Here is a 16,059-nt window from a genome sequence, read left to right as displayed (position 1 = left end):
TCCAGCAGAACTTGAAAAGTCATTTGGGCTACACAAAGACAAATCTGGACTAAAGGCAGCAGAAGGGTTATTCTCATTTGTGCAAATTTTGCACCAGTTCTGGCTGAGCTGACGCGCCTCCCCCTCGCCGTGCGGCGCAGCGGAGCGTCCCGTTGTGCGGACGACGCGGCCCCGCAGATCCTGGCCAATGGCTCCCAGGGAGCCCCTGCCCACGGGGCCACGGCTCAGCCCCGGGCTGAGCTCAGGATCAAGCGAGGACCCACGGCACCGCAGGTTGGGGCATCTCACGGCATTCTGCTGTGGCACATGCTGAAGGGATTCTTGGGCTCTGCACATTTCTATTTATTGTCACTTCATACAGTCTATTAACTTCTGAATGAAACCTTCCTAAGTTAGTAGTTTAATCTTTTCTAAGATATTTATACTGGTGGTAAATGCTGCCCACACATAGGAAGACACAATTCTGCCCTAGACAGCTCTCAATATAAAACTTAAAAGCATCTAAAGAACATGTAATATAAAGGGCAATACTTTAATTACTAGAACTTAAAAGAATGCAGCAAGGCTAGATCACTAAGCAATGGTCATAGGGTAGGATTAGCCTCATTTGTCTGGAGATCAGAATCAAATGTTGTTTAAAGTCGAAAACGAAGAAGAAATGGATGATGTTCTTATGATCTCACCAGGAAAGCATGGCGGTCACACCCCAGGTTGGATTCTCGCTCTCTCTCTCATATTTATGGAAACCAACTCTCTCTTTTTTCCTTACCCCATCTAAAAATTACAGAAGGTAGTAATTCACACATTAGACTTTCTGATCTCTGGCATGCAGCATGGAGGTGCAAAGTATTGCTATAGCAGCATAATTTATCAGCATTAAAATCTCTGACATATCATTCTCCCAAGGAAGCTAGCAATGAAAACTGAAAATGGCACAGTGTGATCTCCTTCTGGTAGCAATGAATGTAAAAACAATGGGAAACAGAAGGAAAGTAACGTCTTACTGCAACCCTAAAGTCTCATTTCCAAATCCTGCACAAATCATCTCACAGTTGTCGAGATGTGAAATACAAGGTAGTGAAAGAAAGCTGTGCCCATTTGCCACAGAAAGTATTTGGTTTTTTCCCTTATCAATTCCCTGTCCAGAGTTCAAAGCAATTCCTGGATTTGAAGAAGTGGCTTGATAATACGATGGCATATTTGTGGCGAGGCTGGCAGCGATAAAGGAAGTCCAGTCTCTTGCTTCTGGGCAAAAACTGCTCACCAGTGACGTTTGGGGACATACCGCGGGATTGGCCAGCTGCGTATTTTTCATCTTTTCCTTCACAGCAAATATTGGCTACTCTCCATAGCAGGCAACCGGTGGGCTGATGTAGGCAGAAGAACAGGAGCGTGAAGAGCTGATAGCACGAGTACGAGGCTGATATCGTGTTGATATCATGAGTATGGGGCTGGCCGAGGTCTGAGTACCGAGGGAAATATCTTAGCAATGTTCTAGATAATGCAAATCCTCAAGTGTGCTGGTCTGTAGTCATGTTTCTCTATACTATAAAAAATTCTCTAAAGGTATTTCTCACGGGCACAACCCTTTTGAAAAGGCCTTTGTTATCTTATGTGTTGGCTTTGTGTAAGATGGCAGAGCATATAACCTGGTGGCCTGTGTTACAGACATCGTCCTATTTCAATCATACAGATAGCTCCTGGAGAAATATCCAGTTCACATGAATGCATGTTACATACCTCATTTGGAAGTAAAGTGGCACTTAATAAATGTGAGACACCTTTGGTTATCTAGATGTTTCGAATTCTTGGTGCACTCACAAACAGGAAAGTCACTTCCATACCAAGAGCCGCACAGACTGCCCCGGGAAATTTTGCAACCCGAGAAAGACATAACGTGACCCGGGAATATCCGAGGTGGGGAAGGAGTGTTTCAATAGCAGGAACAAATGACAGGCTACATGTAAGTTAGACTGTGATTATCTTCCTGCAAGACACATAAAGGGTATTAATTTATAAAAGGGAGCTGCTAAGGGCTACGTGACCTATATCCGTTCCTTAAGGTTGACTGGAGAAATGACTGCAACTCATGCCAGAGAGCTCTCTGGGTACGTCCGGGATGCTGGCATAGTAGCGGTGGAAACCATACCCGTTCTCGCATTTCTGTCCTTACGCGTGTCAAAATCTGTGCTTGATCCAGCAGATATCTTACCCCATTCCCGGGGGTGCAGAGCCTCAGGTTGTGCAGGGATTCGCCAAGTCGTTTAGTTCATTTATCTCTTTGGTGTGACAGTGCGTAAAAGGAACGCTTCTTTAGGCTTTACCCCAAAATCCCGATTTCTCTTTAAAATGCTCCTCCACTTTCTCTGCCTAATGTGCTTGACCCACTAAGACTATTCTCATATGCTGTAAATGCCGGACACCACAGTAGTATTATACTTTTATTGCCTTATTTAGCCAAGAGATTAAATGTAATGTTCAGATTATGTAGAACATTAACTCCTAACAATAAGCAAATAACGCATTAGAAGCTTTGCTATTAAAACGTTTAGTGCTGGCTTTGCTGTGGAGCACTACGGGAGCCGTGACTTATGTTCTGTGAGGGAGGAGGCAGGCGGAGGAGAAGGCACCCTCCGTTCAGTGCCAGGGGCTCGCTCTTCTGTAAAGGTAGTGCCTGGAGCTGCCGCGTCCACGTGCCGTGTCTGGGAATGCTTTGAAGGGTATTTTTACATGTAGCTAAAACACCTGAGTCCAATTCTGCCAGCCATGGCTGAAAATCTGGGGGGTTTCGACCAGGTAATGAAGTTCTCGCCTGTCTCCTGGTGGCTGGGGAGCAGGTGTTGTCGTGGACCAGCGCCGGCGAGCTGTGGCTACCAGGCTGGGCCAGCCAGAGCCCCGCGCCGCAGCCTCTCCTGGCGTCAGGAGTTGCAATGTGCTAGTCTTGTCTTTCAGACAGTATTTTTATGTGAGCTGATGGTTGCCAGGGTAACGGAGGCTTCGGGGAGTCTCGCGCCGACGCAGCGTTGGGAGCAGATGTTGGCTGGGAGCTGGGGAGCCGGGCGGGCGGCGAGGAGCGGCGCTGCCAGCAGCCGGCACCACGGCAGCCGGAGAGGACAATTTGCCTGGCTGCACTGGCTGCGAGAGAGCAGGTTCAGGGCTCGCTCGCTCGTTCTCCCGTTTTTTTGTTGTAATTTAGTATTCTTGTCTCACCCCACAGGGGTTCCTCAGCCGTCGGCTTAAAGGCTCCATCAAAAGGACAAAGAGCCAACCGAAGCTCGACAGGAACAGCAGCTTCCGGCACATTTTACCTGGCTTCAGGAGTGTGGACAATGAAAGGTAAGGGGACGCTTCCCGGAGGGTGGGGAGGAGGGCGCGTGAGACAGAATGAGGATATTGATTTTTCCAGGTCTTGTTGTTAATGTCTTCGCTTATCTTACTGAGAGCAAGGGCCACATCTGTGACAGAAGTAGACTTGCTTAATTGCAAGAGAGGTAATTTTAATTTGCTGGCGAGTACACAGTGCAAGCCCTCCCTTTTTAGGTTAAATAACGTGTACAGAGAAGCCTGACTGCTCTGCTTTCTTTTCCCCAATAAATCCTAAGTTGATGCACCAGCATATAAATAGCACATAGATGCAGCAGCCAAAGCCGACTGATGCGGGCGAGGGAGGGAGGGGAGGGATGCTCACTCGCTGGACTACATTGAAAATTGCTGGGTTACACGTCGTATGAACAATAACATAGAACAATAACAACCGTAATCTCCCCAAATCCCTCTCTCCCCCTTCCACACACGTACATCTTCAGCGGAGCCGTTGACTGCTGTCATTATACTGAGCTGGATTCTCGGCATGTGGCCGAAGCTGCTTTTTCTGTCTGAGCCATGACAGGATCTTTCAGTCCAGGAGGGATGCGCTGCAGGGGATGGGCAGATGGGTCAGACGAAGCATTTGACGTGGGGTGGCCGGTATTGGAGCAAATTGCAAGTAAAATAAAGGAGAAATGGGGCTTTGGTTTTATTCTTCAGCTCAGTTAGAAAGTATAGTAGCTCTTTGGTGGATTTGTATGTGTTTATGTATATGTAGATTTATGCCAGTGAGCGCGTGAGACAGACACACATTGTAGGTAAATTTATGTGTAAAATCACATGCAGATCAAGGTCATGGTTGGGTAAGACGGACTCCATTACCAGCCACAGAAACAAACTAGTGGTTTGCTTCCAAAAGGAAGATCTTTCAACCCTATGTGAATCATTTTGGGGAATGACACAGGATTGAAGTGCCAAGAACAGTCTATGTCTGAAAAATATGCCAAATTGGACATAGACTCAAGTAACCATTTTATAGCAGTGGTATTTTAAAATACCAAGACAGTACTTTAGCATCCATTGAGTAAATGCTTCACTTTTAAAAGCAATGGCAACTTTTACTTTGTTTTAGCTATACTTATTCATTGGAGGGGCCATGAATTGCTGAAGCTCGCGAATGGCAATTGTCAATCTGGATTTTTCCTTACCTGACCTATTACAGCCCCCTGAGCTTTTTCCTTCTGCATTCTGCAAATAAAAGGACCGGTGCAGAGTAATATTTCAGGGGTTACTATCTGGGAAGACAGAGCGGATTCGATTCCCGTGCTGCAGTTTTCACAAACGCTCGAAGTAGGGCACTGTGTTCCATATGGAAGACGAGCGAGCGTAGCCGGGAATCTGCCTACGGTGCTGCTGCCTCCCTCAAACAGCAGCCAAATTCGACAATGTTTTCTTCCTACCTAGATGAGTTTTGTTTCTCTCTGTGAACTGGCAGTTAGGACACGGGAATTAACTGTTTCGGCCAGCCCTGCAGCCAAAGTCGTTTTCCCAAATTAAGCCTTGTAATTTCCCTGCCCTCCCAGCACGAGCCCCCGGCGCTCGCTGGGCAGTGTCCTCTCCCATGGAGCCAGGGCTGCTGCAACTTTTCTTTACAGAGATTCAGTGCGTGGCTGTAGTGCGTTTTCAGTGCAGAGCTGGAAGGGTGGGTTAGAGCAGAGGTAGCGTTCGGCAGCCTTGAATAAAACCCAAGGATTTTCTTACATGAGTATTTTAGAAACTGAAAATGAAAGGCTTCCATTAGGCAGGTATCACTGGTCAGTACAGTTCATCTGTGATATACAGCCATGCCCTGATCTGGGGACACTGCCTGACGGTAGGTAGCTTTTGACAGCAGGCTTTTAGTCCCCTGCCTTTCGTAGTGGTGTCAGATCTATAACGTAAGCAAGTCTCCTTCTGCAGAAGATCCTGGCCTTGGGTACTGTTGCTCTCAGGGAGGTGAAAGAGAAGCAGCAGCTGGGCTTCTCCGTCATGCATCGAGGTTTTGGGTACGGAAGATAATTTTATCTTCGTGAACATTCCCGTCCACGTCTGCTATAATGCACAATGCACTCACTTCTGTATATTGAAGGGGCTGGAGCCCTTTAGATCACTCTTGTTCATTTTCTGCTGTGCTTCCCTGTCTTTCTGTAATCCAAGAACTGCTTCAAAGAAGCATCTGGTATTGGAGTATTTGCTTCTTAAATATTTGATTCTTGACTCCATCTTGTATCCAAGCTGATTGTTGGTGAACTGCTCCTTTGCTCATGGAAGTAACCGTTATAACAGTGTTCTGGAGTTTTGTAGAATTTTTGCGGGAGATGCCATAGCAAAAATGAATAGTGCAATAAATGCAGTCAAAACACTCAAGGTTGAAATACTGAGCTATAGCGGATCGTAAATGATTCTGTTACTTGGCTTCTGTGTATCTAAATTGGTACTGTGTCATGCCTCGTAGTTTCTTTATTTTTCCTTTCCTTGCGTGCCCTGTTGATCCTGCTGCGCACAGCAGGCGCGTGTGAACGTATGAGCTGTGCACATACATGTACAGACAGCTGACTAGGTGGACGTGGTGTGGATGGAGAGCAGAGAAGAGAATATAAACAAGCATATCTGTGCTTTTTATCCTGTTTGGTTAATGCATGCATTTAAATATATCAAGCAAATTTAAAATGGAAAATTATTATCCCTTACAATAGTGAGAAATTTGTACAGCATGAGTTTTATAACCAAGGAAAACAAGGAAATAGCATTAAACATTGGGAAAGTCACAGAATGTCTCACTGGCACCAGTTCAGAATGGCCTTGTGAGTTCTGTGCCGGTAGAGTCTGGTTTCCACACCTTGCGTTGGCACAAGGAGAACAGCCGGGTTTCCAGTGGAGTCTCCTACAAAGCGCAGTTCCAGCATCCTGGGGAGGAGCCGATGGCTCTGAAATGGGGGGGACACTCTTTGCTGAGTTGACGTGGCATCCCCCAGGGGCCATGTCCATCGCCAGGCAGCTGCCTGCAGTTCTGCCGTGGCCTGGGCGTGTACGTTCACAGCAACTGTGAAAACTTAGAGAATTCTGGTTTAGTAAAACCTTGGCCAACCATTTTTTCTCTGTAGAGAACATCTAAGGAATTGCTCAAAGTGGTGCGTTAGAAAAATACGCTGAATATAGTCAAGCAGAGCTTACGTTTGTAGAAGAAACATGGTTGTTTCTTATAGTTTTGGATTTTACATTGACTGAGAAGAGACCTTTTGTTTGAAAAAAGTGGAATAAGTAGATTACTGTGGGGTTCACACCGGAGTAGTTGGCCAAATTTTGCTAGTCTTTTGCATGCTGATTTTTTTCTAGGAGTCCTGTTACAGCAACAGTAATAAAATTATTGATTGTGAATAAGAGAAGCAAAATCAGACCAAGTATAACTGGTATTCTGTATGAGAGGTGCATCAATCTGGAACTATCAGTTTCTAGAAATGTGAGATTTAAAGGACGATTGCGGAATGAGTGCTCCTTTCAGTTTGCTGGCTGGCCAGATTGCTTGTTAGAGCTAAAAAGGGTTCCGTTAACGTGGCTTTTTGCTAACAATGTCTCCTGCATCCTCATTTATTACAGCAGCTAACAAAGTTCTCATCGTGGAGCGCTGAAGGTTTGTCTTTGTAGCAACTTCTCTGGAATCAGCCACAAATCAAGCCTTTGGCAGATGGGTTTTTCTTGACTGGACCCACATTTATCCTACAAAATTAGTGATGGAGAAAGTTTCCGGGTTGGACTTTGGGCACAGGGAGCAGAGCCAGAGAACCGCGAGAAGGTTATTCTGCAGTTGTTAATGACTGTTGTTAGTGCATTTCTGATTGTTTTCTTGTTGTAGTGACCTTTTCGGTCACTGCTGTCACTTTGTTACAGTAATAGTTTAAAAATCATTTCTGACAGTTCTTCAGGAATTTAGAAAGTCGGTTTATATGGGGGTTGTTTGTGTTTTTTTTTTTAAATCCAAATGCATGAACTTGGTCCCATCTCTTCTGAAACTGGCAATGGCTGCCGTGACTTTACAGTGGCACTGAGAGGGCGGGGACACGGTATCACTTCATGGGACAAACGCCTTCAGACTTTCTTGATTTGGTGGAAGATGGGTGCTCTGGGTAACTCCCTGTTCTGATCTAATCCCCAAGTTGATCATTCCAAGGGACGCCTTTTCTCAGTGCACCTGGAATTTATTTAGTGCTAAGGGAGTCTCCATTACTAACATTTATGATTTTGAAAGAGGTGGGGTTTTTTCATAATTCCAGAAGATAACATTCCATTTAAGCTTTTTCTTGGCACTACAAAAGTCTGAGCATATGGTTGATTGTTAAATGAGCCTCAGCCTTGGAAGGGTGCAGCCGCGCATTAATAACAGCAACAACTTGCACTACTGCTACTTCCCCTTCAAACTACTTTTTTTTTTATCCCATCAAAAATTTTTGCTTATAACCCACAGAGGAAGGAGGAGGTGTACAAGTCATGTCCTGAAGTGCATTGAATTCCTAATCTAGTGCTAATGCAGTCTGCCCCGTGGGTTTTCAAATGTTCGTAGAACTTATTTTGATGCAATAGGAGAGCATCAATAACTTATGGACGTCTGTAGTCTTACCGTAAACTTAGTTTGAGTTCCTTTTAGATCTAATTATCGTTTGTTTATTCCCAACAAACTTGATATGCCAAATATTTTTAGGCATGATGAAATTGGTTAAGTTTGATGAGAAGATGGTGAGTGCTGCATTACAAAGGATGAAGAAGTCACTCTGCTCTGGAAGGAGCAATGACTCATCCTGCAGAACGGGGACACGGGCAGACCCCAGCGGACATGAAGGGCTTTCCGATCCGGGTGAAGAAGTGCTGGAGAGCATGCTTCCTCTGCTGGCTCCTTCCTTAAATGGCATTAGCCAGGGAAGCTTTCGAAGAAGGAAGACTTATAATAGTAGGTGCCCAGTGAAGGCTGACATTGAGAGCGTGTTAAGTGCAGCGCAGGGGCCGCTGGTTTTCATCATAATGAAAATATTTTGAGGAGACAGTGCTGAGTTTGTATTGGGAAACCACTCAGCGCTGTCAGCAATCACTGAAAAACGAAATAAAAAAATCTCGCCGAGTCAGGAAGGGGAGCATCCGGCAGGTAGCAATGTCTGCGTTCCCCTGCAGGGGCAGTTCTGTTCCCACCCCCCCACAGGCAGGGGACAAATGCTGGCGGCTTAAAGATTCAAGAGCAGTCTCAGGATTGAGACTGGCCTCATATAGTACCTGCATTCATAGCAAGGCTACCTTCTCCTGGAATATGCAAATCAGCCTTTTAATGGTGTTCCTTTGCAAAATATTTCTTGAACCAGAAAGTTAATTACCGATCTCTAATTAATGGCAGTGTTATGAGGCTAGAGTAAAATCAGAGAGAACTGCTTTGAAGGAGAGATGCAGGAGGAAATTACTGGTTTTCCCCAGAAACTGTTTTGTTCCTCATCTCCCTCTCATGGTATTAGGAAGTTTAGAAACTGGTATCCAAATATTTTTAAAAGGACGATGATCTTAATGGAAAGAGGGGATTTTGGAGGGTTTTTTGGGGAGGCACCCCCCTTCAGCAATAGGCTGCTCCTCATGACTACAGCCATTTAATAACCCCAAGAGGGGCAGAACCGGACTGAAAACAACGTGGTGCCTTTCAGCTCCTCCCAAGGCAACAGCAAGGTCTCAACTAGTTTTCCTGTTAAATGGTTTTTTGTTACGCACGTGTATATATCTGTTTGTTCAGGCTTTTGCACGTGCACGTGCACATGCAAATGTCTGGGGTTTGTGTCTGAGGCCACCTGAGGTAAACGTATTTGACATTCTCAAAGAAACACACAAACACTTCCCCTTATCCTACATACTCAAACTAACTTCCTAATTGTAGAGGGAGGTCGTGTCTAATATCTCTCGGTAAAAGACTATGTTAATTCCTAGAAATTTTTCAAGCCACAATAAAATGTCAAGGGGAGGGCTAAGAGGCTGGAATTATTTTAATAGCCTTCTTCACGTTTCCCCGCTTCCCGGTTTCCAAACAGTCCAAACAAAGCCCAGTGCCCCACAGGGTACGGCTCGCGCCTTGACTCCACTCGGAGTCATGCAGCAAAATTATAAAATCCTTCCTGCTTAGGCATATGCAGCGCTGCTGGGATAATTGGCTTCATGCATCTTACAATTAGCTTGCAAAAATATGTTTTGCATTCCTGACCTTTTCTCTATAAGCAAGGCCATTGTTTCACTGTCCTGCTTAATTACAAAATATAGTGTTGTGTGGGGATAGAGATGACATCGTTGTATCGTTGGCTCTAATTTGACGAGACATCATAATGGGGAGTTTTCATACTGAGGGCACTGAATTACTGTAGCGTGAAGCCACATTTCTCTAAACCTACTAAATAAGGAGAAGTTAATTTTATGCTCTATCTTTTTGACGTTTGTAATCAAAGCATTGTATTACAGCTGCAGATGGTTAGCATTTGAAGAATGTTTGGTGAATGCCGACAATCGGAAGGCATTGTTTCTGCAGCGGAAGATCAGGTTGATTAATGGATGGAAGGATGCTCGCTCTCATTTTACTGTTCTCACAGTCTGAATACGTATTATTGACTCGTCTGGCCATTGCCTGCCAGACGCGATGTTGCGGAGCATCAGTGTACACCTCGGGGTTACAAGCAGATAGCGCCGTTCGTGTCCTTTCAGCGAAGACTCTGAGCGAGGGTGACAGTTGAGTTGCATTGTGGCTGATGGTGTCTCCATGTTCTTCAGATCGAAGACAGATACCGCTACTCCGTCGCATTAACATTTTGTTTCCAAACACACCATTTATTCTGACTTCGCCCTGGTGAGATTTTCATGTGCATGAATTTCAGTGCAATTACATTAGCATTACTCTTCATGTCAATAAACTCAAAGGAAAAAAAGAGAAAGAAAATGCCATCGCTACAGCTTTTATACCAGAAGACGCTTTCTGTTAGTTCTAGACTCTTCTGTTTGCTTTTTTAATTATTATTTGTTTACAACAAAACCTAAGATAGTTCTATCCCAGGCTTAAACATTCTGGCACACAGTGAAAACCGCTCACGACGAAAACATTCCTTTTAAACTCAGAGGAAGAGTCTGGCTTTCCCCAGCCCGCTGTCTCCTGGCCACGTGTTCCCCTTGCAGCACGTCCCGCCGTCACGCAACCTTAGGAAGGCCAGCAAGTTCATGCCATGGGAAATTATTATTTAGGGGGGTGATTTTCTGTGTGGTTAGGGCACTGAACCAGCTCACGTAACTGCAGAGTACCGGCAAGACGGCAGAAGAAGGACTTCTCCTTTCCGTGGCAGCGTGCTGTTGCATTTAATGAGATATAATGGCAAACCGTACTCTCAGTTGCTGCCCCTAGCGCCGTGCAGGCGTTGGGGAGGGGTGTCCACCTGGCATTGCCTCAGTTTTCCATCTTTCGAAATGGGATTCCCCATTCCGTTTTGATACGTTGCTTGATGCATCAAATTTTTCTGTCCTCTGCTCTGTTGTTTCTATTGGCAATTAGTATTAGCAATGGATGTCTTTCTCTCTTGGAAGGAGAAAATGTTTAAAGACAAGTTTCACTCCGTTCTTTATTGAAGCTCTGCAAAACCTTGCTTGGAAAATCCATGTGAGGGGCAAAGACGGAGTGGTAAGCGAACACACGACAACAGAGGTGGGCCAGGTTTTCCAGCCTTTGTTCGGAGGGCTGGAAGACGCAGAGGTTTGGCATGTATGTCTTGTTATCCGATTTCATCTTGCGGTGGTCGTGCACAGGAATCCGTTGATTGTCGCTGGAGGCAGCCTGTGCGCTGAGCTCACCGCTGGCAGGCAGTTGTACAGAGCACTGGATATAATGATGTTCGAGACTTGTGAATATGAAATAACGATGTCAAGTTCATCCATCAGCTGGGAGGGAAGTTAAAAACAGAGGGAGGAAAAATATGCTCCTCTGTCCCCCCTCCTTTGCGTACTCTTTAACAATACCTGATGATCTGGAGCCTCTTCCTGAATGATTATTAGGGACATTTCAAGTAGATTGTTCACAAATGGGTATCTTCTTCTCATGATACTGATATTCTGATCCTGTTTATCTGGTTGGCAGCGTTTATAATTTTAATTTTCAGTACAACTACAGAATGCCTCACTTAGGTCCTCTTCAGCAAAATTCAGGTCAGGTGTGATGAACAGAAGCAAGAACGGATTTTAATTGAATTAAGCCAGTGCATTTTAGCTGGAATTAAAACATAATTTATTTAAAAATACTTAACTGGTTTGAATTAAAGCCAGAAATATGAATTCAGCTTTAATCCATGTGTGTTATGTAAGTAATTACATGAGAAAGGGATGTGACATGCATTGTTCATGATTGATAGTGTGCAGGAGGGTGCCATTCATTCACAAAATGATGTAAATGTATTAGTAATTATAAAGCCGTAGGTATTATATCAGGCTGTCCCCTTTGCTCCCATTTACAAATGTCTCTGGGATTACGTTGGCCCTGTACAATAGCCCCCACGCTCCATCCCCGGTACATGAGAGATTACACACATCCCCTGCTTGAACCATTCCGAGCTTCTTCCCCATAGGAGTCCCTCTGCAAAGCCGTCCTGCGGTACTTACCACATGATTTACATAACTCTGTTGTATGTACCTTGAATAATTAATATTTTGCTGTCCTTGCTGCGTGGGGAGATTTCTTCCGTTATGGATGTGTTTGTTGCTATATAGTAACGCTTTAAAGGATATTTATATATACAGAGAGAGAAAGGGAGAAGGCTTTATTTTTTATTTTTTTTGCGAGAACAAAATATTTTAAAAATGCATTGCTTACGAGGATTGCAGTGCAAGGCTGAGGGCTGCTATTAGCTCATCTTAGAATCTGTTGTTTCTCCTCTGCCTGGCATAATCCTCCTGGGCACTAACGAAGGCCAAGCGCCATCCTGTCAGGACGGGAGCGCAGGCTGCAGGGCAGGCTCCTCGGGAGCCGGGATGTGACATTTCCCTGATGAGGATAACGTGCCTCCCGTATTGCTCCCCGATCAGCCACCACACCGCGCGCTGCATGTCCCTCCGGGCACAAAAACGCCACTTCTGCAACTAGGGCAGGGTGAGACACGGGTGCTTTGGAGACTCCTCAGTTACCCGGTTCTCTCGAATCTGTCATACAAAGAGCCTGGACTGTGTGTGTGCGTGTGAGATGTTTGGCATTTTCAATCGCAGTAAAAAATGTTTCTTGCTGCCATGTGACATATGAACAATTTGAGTCCTGGCTATTGCTAAAAAATGGTAAGAAGAAAATTTGGATTCAAGTTGCCAGTTGCTTGAACTTGGTGGTACTTAGGACTATAGTAAAGGGCAGAGACATTTGCAGTGCATCATTTCTCCCACACATTCACATTCTGCATCAGTGGAGGAGACCGAGGTATGAAATTTGGCTGTTTGTCTTTTATTTTAACTTTTGTGCTTTCAGAAGATCGGGTTTGCATGGTTTAAAAACGACATTACAGCACTTTTTCTTTCTTTTGATGCCTGCTGAAATGCTTGCTTTAATGCTATCTATACCTTAATAGTTTTAGTCACTGACAGGGCGTTGTTCACGATTACCCGATATCGTGGCATTTTCACGGTACCTTTTACCAACGGTGGAAGTAGAGGTGGAAGTATGTGTTGTTTGCGTCCGTGTTGGTGAGCACAGAGGGTTTGACCAGCCAAGGGTAATTAGCGGGGTGACGCCGGGCTGGGAGTGCCCTGGTGGGTGCGGGTACCCGAGGTATCCACGGGAATGGCGGGTGCTCACCGTGCATGTCCTGAACTGGATGCTGCATCTGCAGAGGCTCCCTGCATGAAACCTCTCCAGCTCACCCATAATTAATTATTCACTGATCATCACTCAGACCTTATGGATTAGGGAGCAGGGAGGAGGGTTGGCAGGGGGTGGACAGAAGATGGAGCAATTTGGATTGCAATTAGCATTTCATTTCTTTCCTTACTCCCTATTTGCTTAAATTGGAGATTGCGTGTTCGAACCAAGCAAGGATTTATATCCCAGCAGTGGAGGTTCCCTGGGCACCAGAAACTAGCAAATCCACTACAGTCTTTAAGCTTCCCAAAGAGATAAAACACTCAGTCAACTGGAGGAGCTGAAACATCAAGGGAGCGAGTTTTGCTTAGAAAACATTGCAGGGGAATAGCGGAGCCCGGTCTGCCAACGCAGGAACACTCCACTAGCCATACCCTACCCTTACGATAAGAGCTTTTAGATATCGTCTCTCTCCATCCATTATCCGTCTTCTCTCCTTTCAAGCTCCTTGAGTGTGCTCCTTGTCAGGAGGGTCCTCTGGGGATTATGGTTGTGGCCGCTCCAGAATGGATCCCGAAGCCTGTCTGGGTGAGCCGTCCCGCGGCGGGCGATGGAAACCCCGACCCACCCACGGGGTGCATCGCGCAGTCACAGGGAATGTAATTTTAAGTTTAGTCATTACAGAAATGTCAGCCAACAGTTGAAAGTCTGCTTCACTCGTGAGATTGTGTCTAACGTCGAAACCTCAAGGGGTTTTCTTGATTATAGCAGTAACCACAGTCTGGGTCATACTTGGCAATAATTATCCTGATGTCTGAAAGGTTGTTAGGAAGTCCCTAGAGGAAGGGGCCCAGTTGCGTCGCAGAAGAATTGAGAGGTATGTTCTGGCAAACCTTCAGCACTTAGAGATTTATTTTAGTTAGTTCTTTTAATTGCTTTCTTGCATCCCCGTTCTATTATAAGCTCTCTGAGCCATCTAGGGAAGTACGTCTAGCTAATATTAATCTCCTCAGTCCTTCTTCCTTTAACTAGTTACTCCTGGCTTCACTTACACAGACATTTGAGCCCTACAGAGTGGGTAATAATTTTGATTTGGTTTTAACATGTTCTAACAGGATATGTAACTTTGGAAAATCGTCAGCTGACTTCTGCATTTGATTTTTTTTATTAACTCTCAGCTCTTAAATGTGGCTTATGATCTTTGTATAACATTGCTGCTTCCCAAGACTGTTGGCAGCTTCCGTGATACGTATTCATAAAGCAATCCCAGGTCCTTGAGTGAAACCTGCAAGAAAAGGGCAAAGAATTATTTGTCTTTTTTTCATTATCATGGCCCTCTTGTACCTGTTCTGACATGCACTTGAGAGGAGTTTTCTTACTTGATGCCTTTATATTTAAAGCTCCTTCTTTGTATAAACCAAGGCAGGGTGTCTCGCCCTCCTTAGATAAAGTCTCTCACGTCGAGGCCATCGGTCGCGTTATTAGCCCTGGTTCCAGCCCTCCCGCACAGCAGGCAGAGCCCCCGCGCGCCCCTCGCTCGCAGCAAACGTTTTGATCGCAGGGGAGGGAGAAAAGAGAATGACAAGAGCAGGTCAGAGCGATGGCCCGGCAGCCCCCTGCCCGGTGCCAGTTCAGGGGTGGCTTCTTCCCTGGCTCGAGAGCTTGGTTATCTCTTCTGAATGTTACAAAAAGCGTCGTTGTCTTAAAAAAGAATAATCCTGATGAGTTGTGTGAAGTTTTTGTTCTCAATTACATCCTGTATCAATGAGTTCACAGCAAGATGTATGGTGCATAATTTATATCACCAACACTTCTTAATCTATTGTTAGTTATCTTTCATCTTTATTATCTATTCCTTGGTCATTTTAGTAAAAGACAATAAATAGAAACAGATGGTTTATTTCTTATTTTACCATACATTATTTGCTGATAATTTGCTAAGGGGACATTTGTCATACCGTCTCTCCTTGTCTTTTCCAGCTCAAGAGACTCCTCTTGGCCGGTTTTCCATGGTTTATGTCACCTCTTGAGGCTTTCCCTAAGAAATGTATTGCACACGTACGTTAGTACGCCTTTGGAAGAAACACCTTTTCTACACCCGTTTTTCTTGAAAGCACTGGCATGTACGTGCTGTGCATCTGTAAGACAGGTGTCTTAGGGGAGCTGGGAGCTGCAACTGAGGAAGACTGAAACGTGAGAAACAAAGACGTTAGTTTGGTAGCATCCAGATTCTGCACTTCTGGAGCCTTGAGAGAAATTCTGGGGTGGAGGAGGAGGGAGAAAACGGGGGCTGTCTGGCTGCTGGGAGACTTTTCAGCAGGTAGCGCTACTGAATGAGCAGAGCAAGGATACCTGGTTTGAGCAACGTGTGCTGCAGCACAGACTGTGAACTGCTGCACTTCTTCCCTCCCCAGGGTGGCCAGGCCCTTCGTGTGAAGGGTGCTGACGGCCGGGAGCGTTGGGGACCTTAGTGTAAGAGTCTGTGTCGGGTGCGGCAGCTCTGTGGCCTTTCAGACACGTTGAAGTGGCGTGGCCCGGGCAAACCCCACGCCTCCATCAGGGACGATGCTCTGCCTGGGAGCAGAGTGCTCCCGGGTACCAGCCAGGAGGGTGCGGGCTGCCTCCCGCGCCGTGGCTCTCACCTCCGCTGCCCTGGGAACACCCGTCCGGGGCACAGCTCTCTGGGGGGACCCTCCAGAGCAGGAGGAGGAAGGGCAGAGGCTCCAGGGCTCCCATGGGGACAGAGGCTCCAGGGCTCCTGTGCCATCGGGCGCTTCCTCAGCCCCGGCACAACACGACCCGCTGCCTTTCCTCCACCCGCCCTTTCCATCTCTGAGACTCCTCATCCCTTCTTGTCTCAGAGGAACACATCCTTTTGTCAAAATGAA

General features: G+C 45.8%; 1 protein-coding gene across 8 annotated transcripts in view; it reads left to right on the top strand.

The window, feature by feature from the left end:
* DAB2IP (DAB2 interacting protein) overlaps nucleotides 1-16,059 on the top strand; it is a 202,109-nt gene that overhangs the window by 84,118 nt on the left and 101,932 nt on the right. For all 8 annotated transcript variants that reach the window (XM_074609396.1, XM_074609392.1, XM_074609395.1 and 5 more), the window contains exon 3: nucleotides 3,218-3,336. In XM_074609396.1, the coding sequence (XP_074465497.1) occupies nucleotides 3,218-3,336 (119 nt within the window). The remainder of the gene's footprint in view (nucleotides 1-3,217; nucleotides 3,337-16,059) is intronic.

Source organism: Larus michahellis, chromosome 15 (genome assembly GCF_964199755.1).
Source record: "Larus michahellis chromosome 15, bLarMic1.1, whole genome shotgun sequence".
NCBI classification, from domain to species: Eukaryota; Metazoa; Chordata; class Aves; order Charadriiformes; family Laridae; genus Larus; species Larus michahellis.
This window is presented reverse-complemented; position numbering and strand designations above follow the sequence as displayed.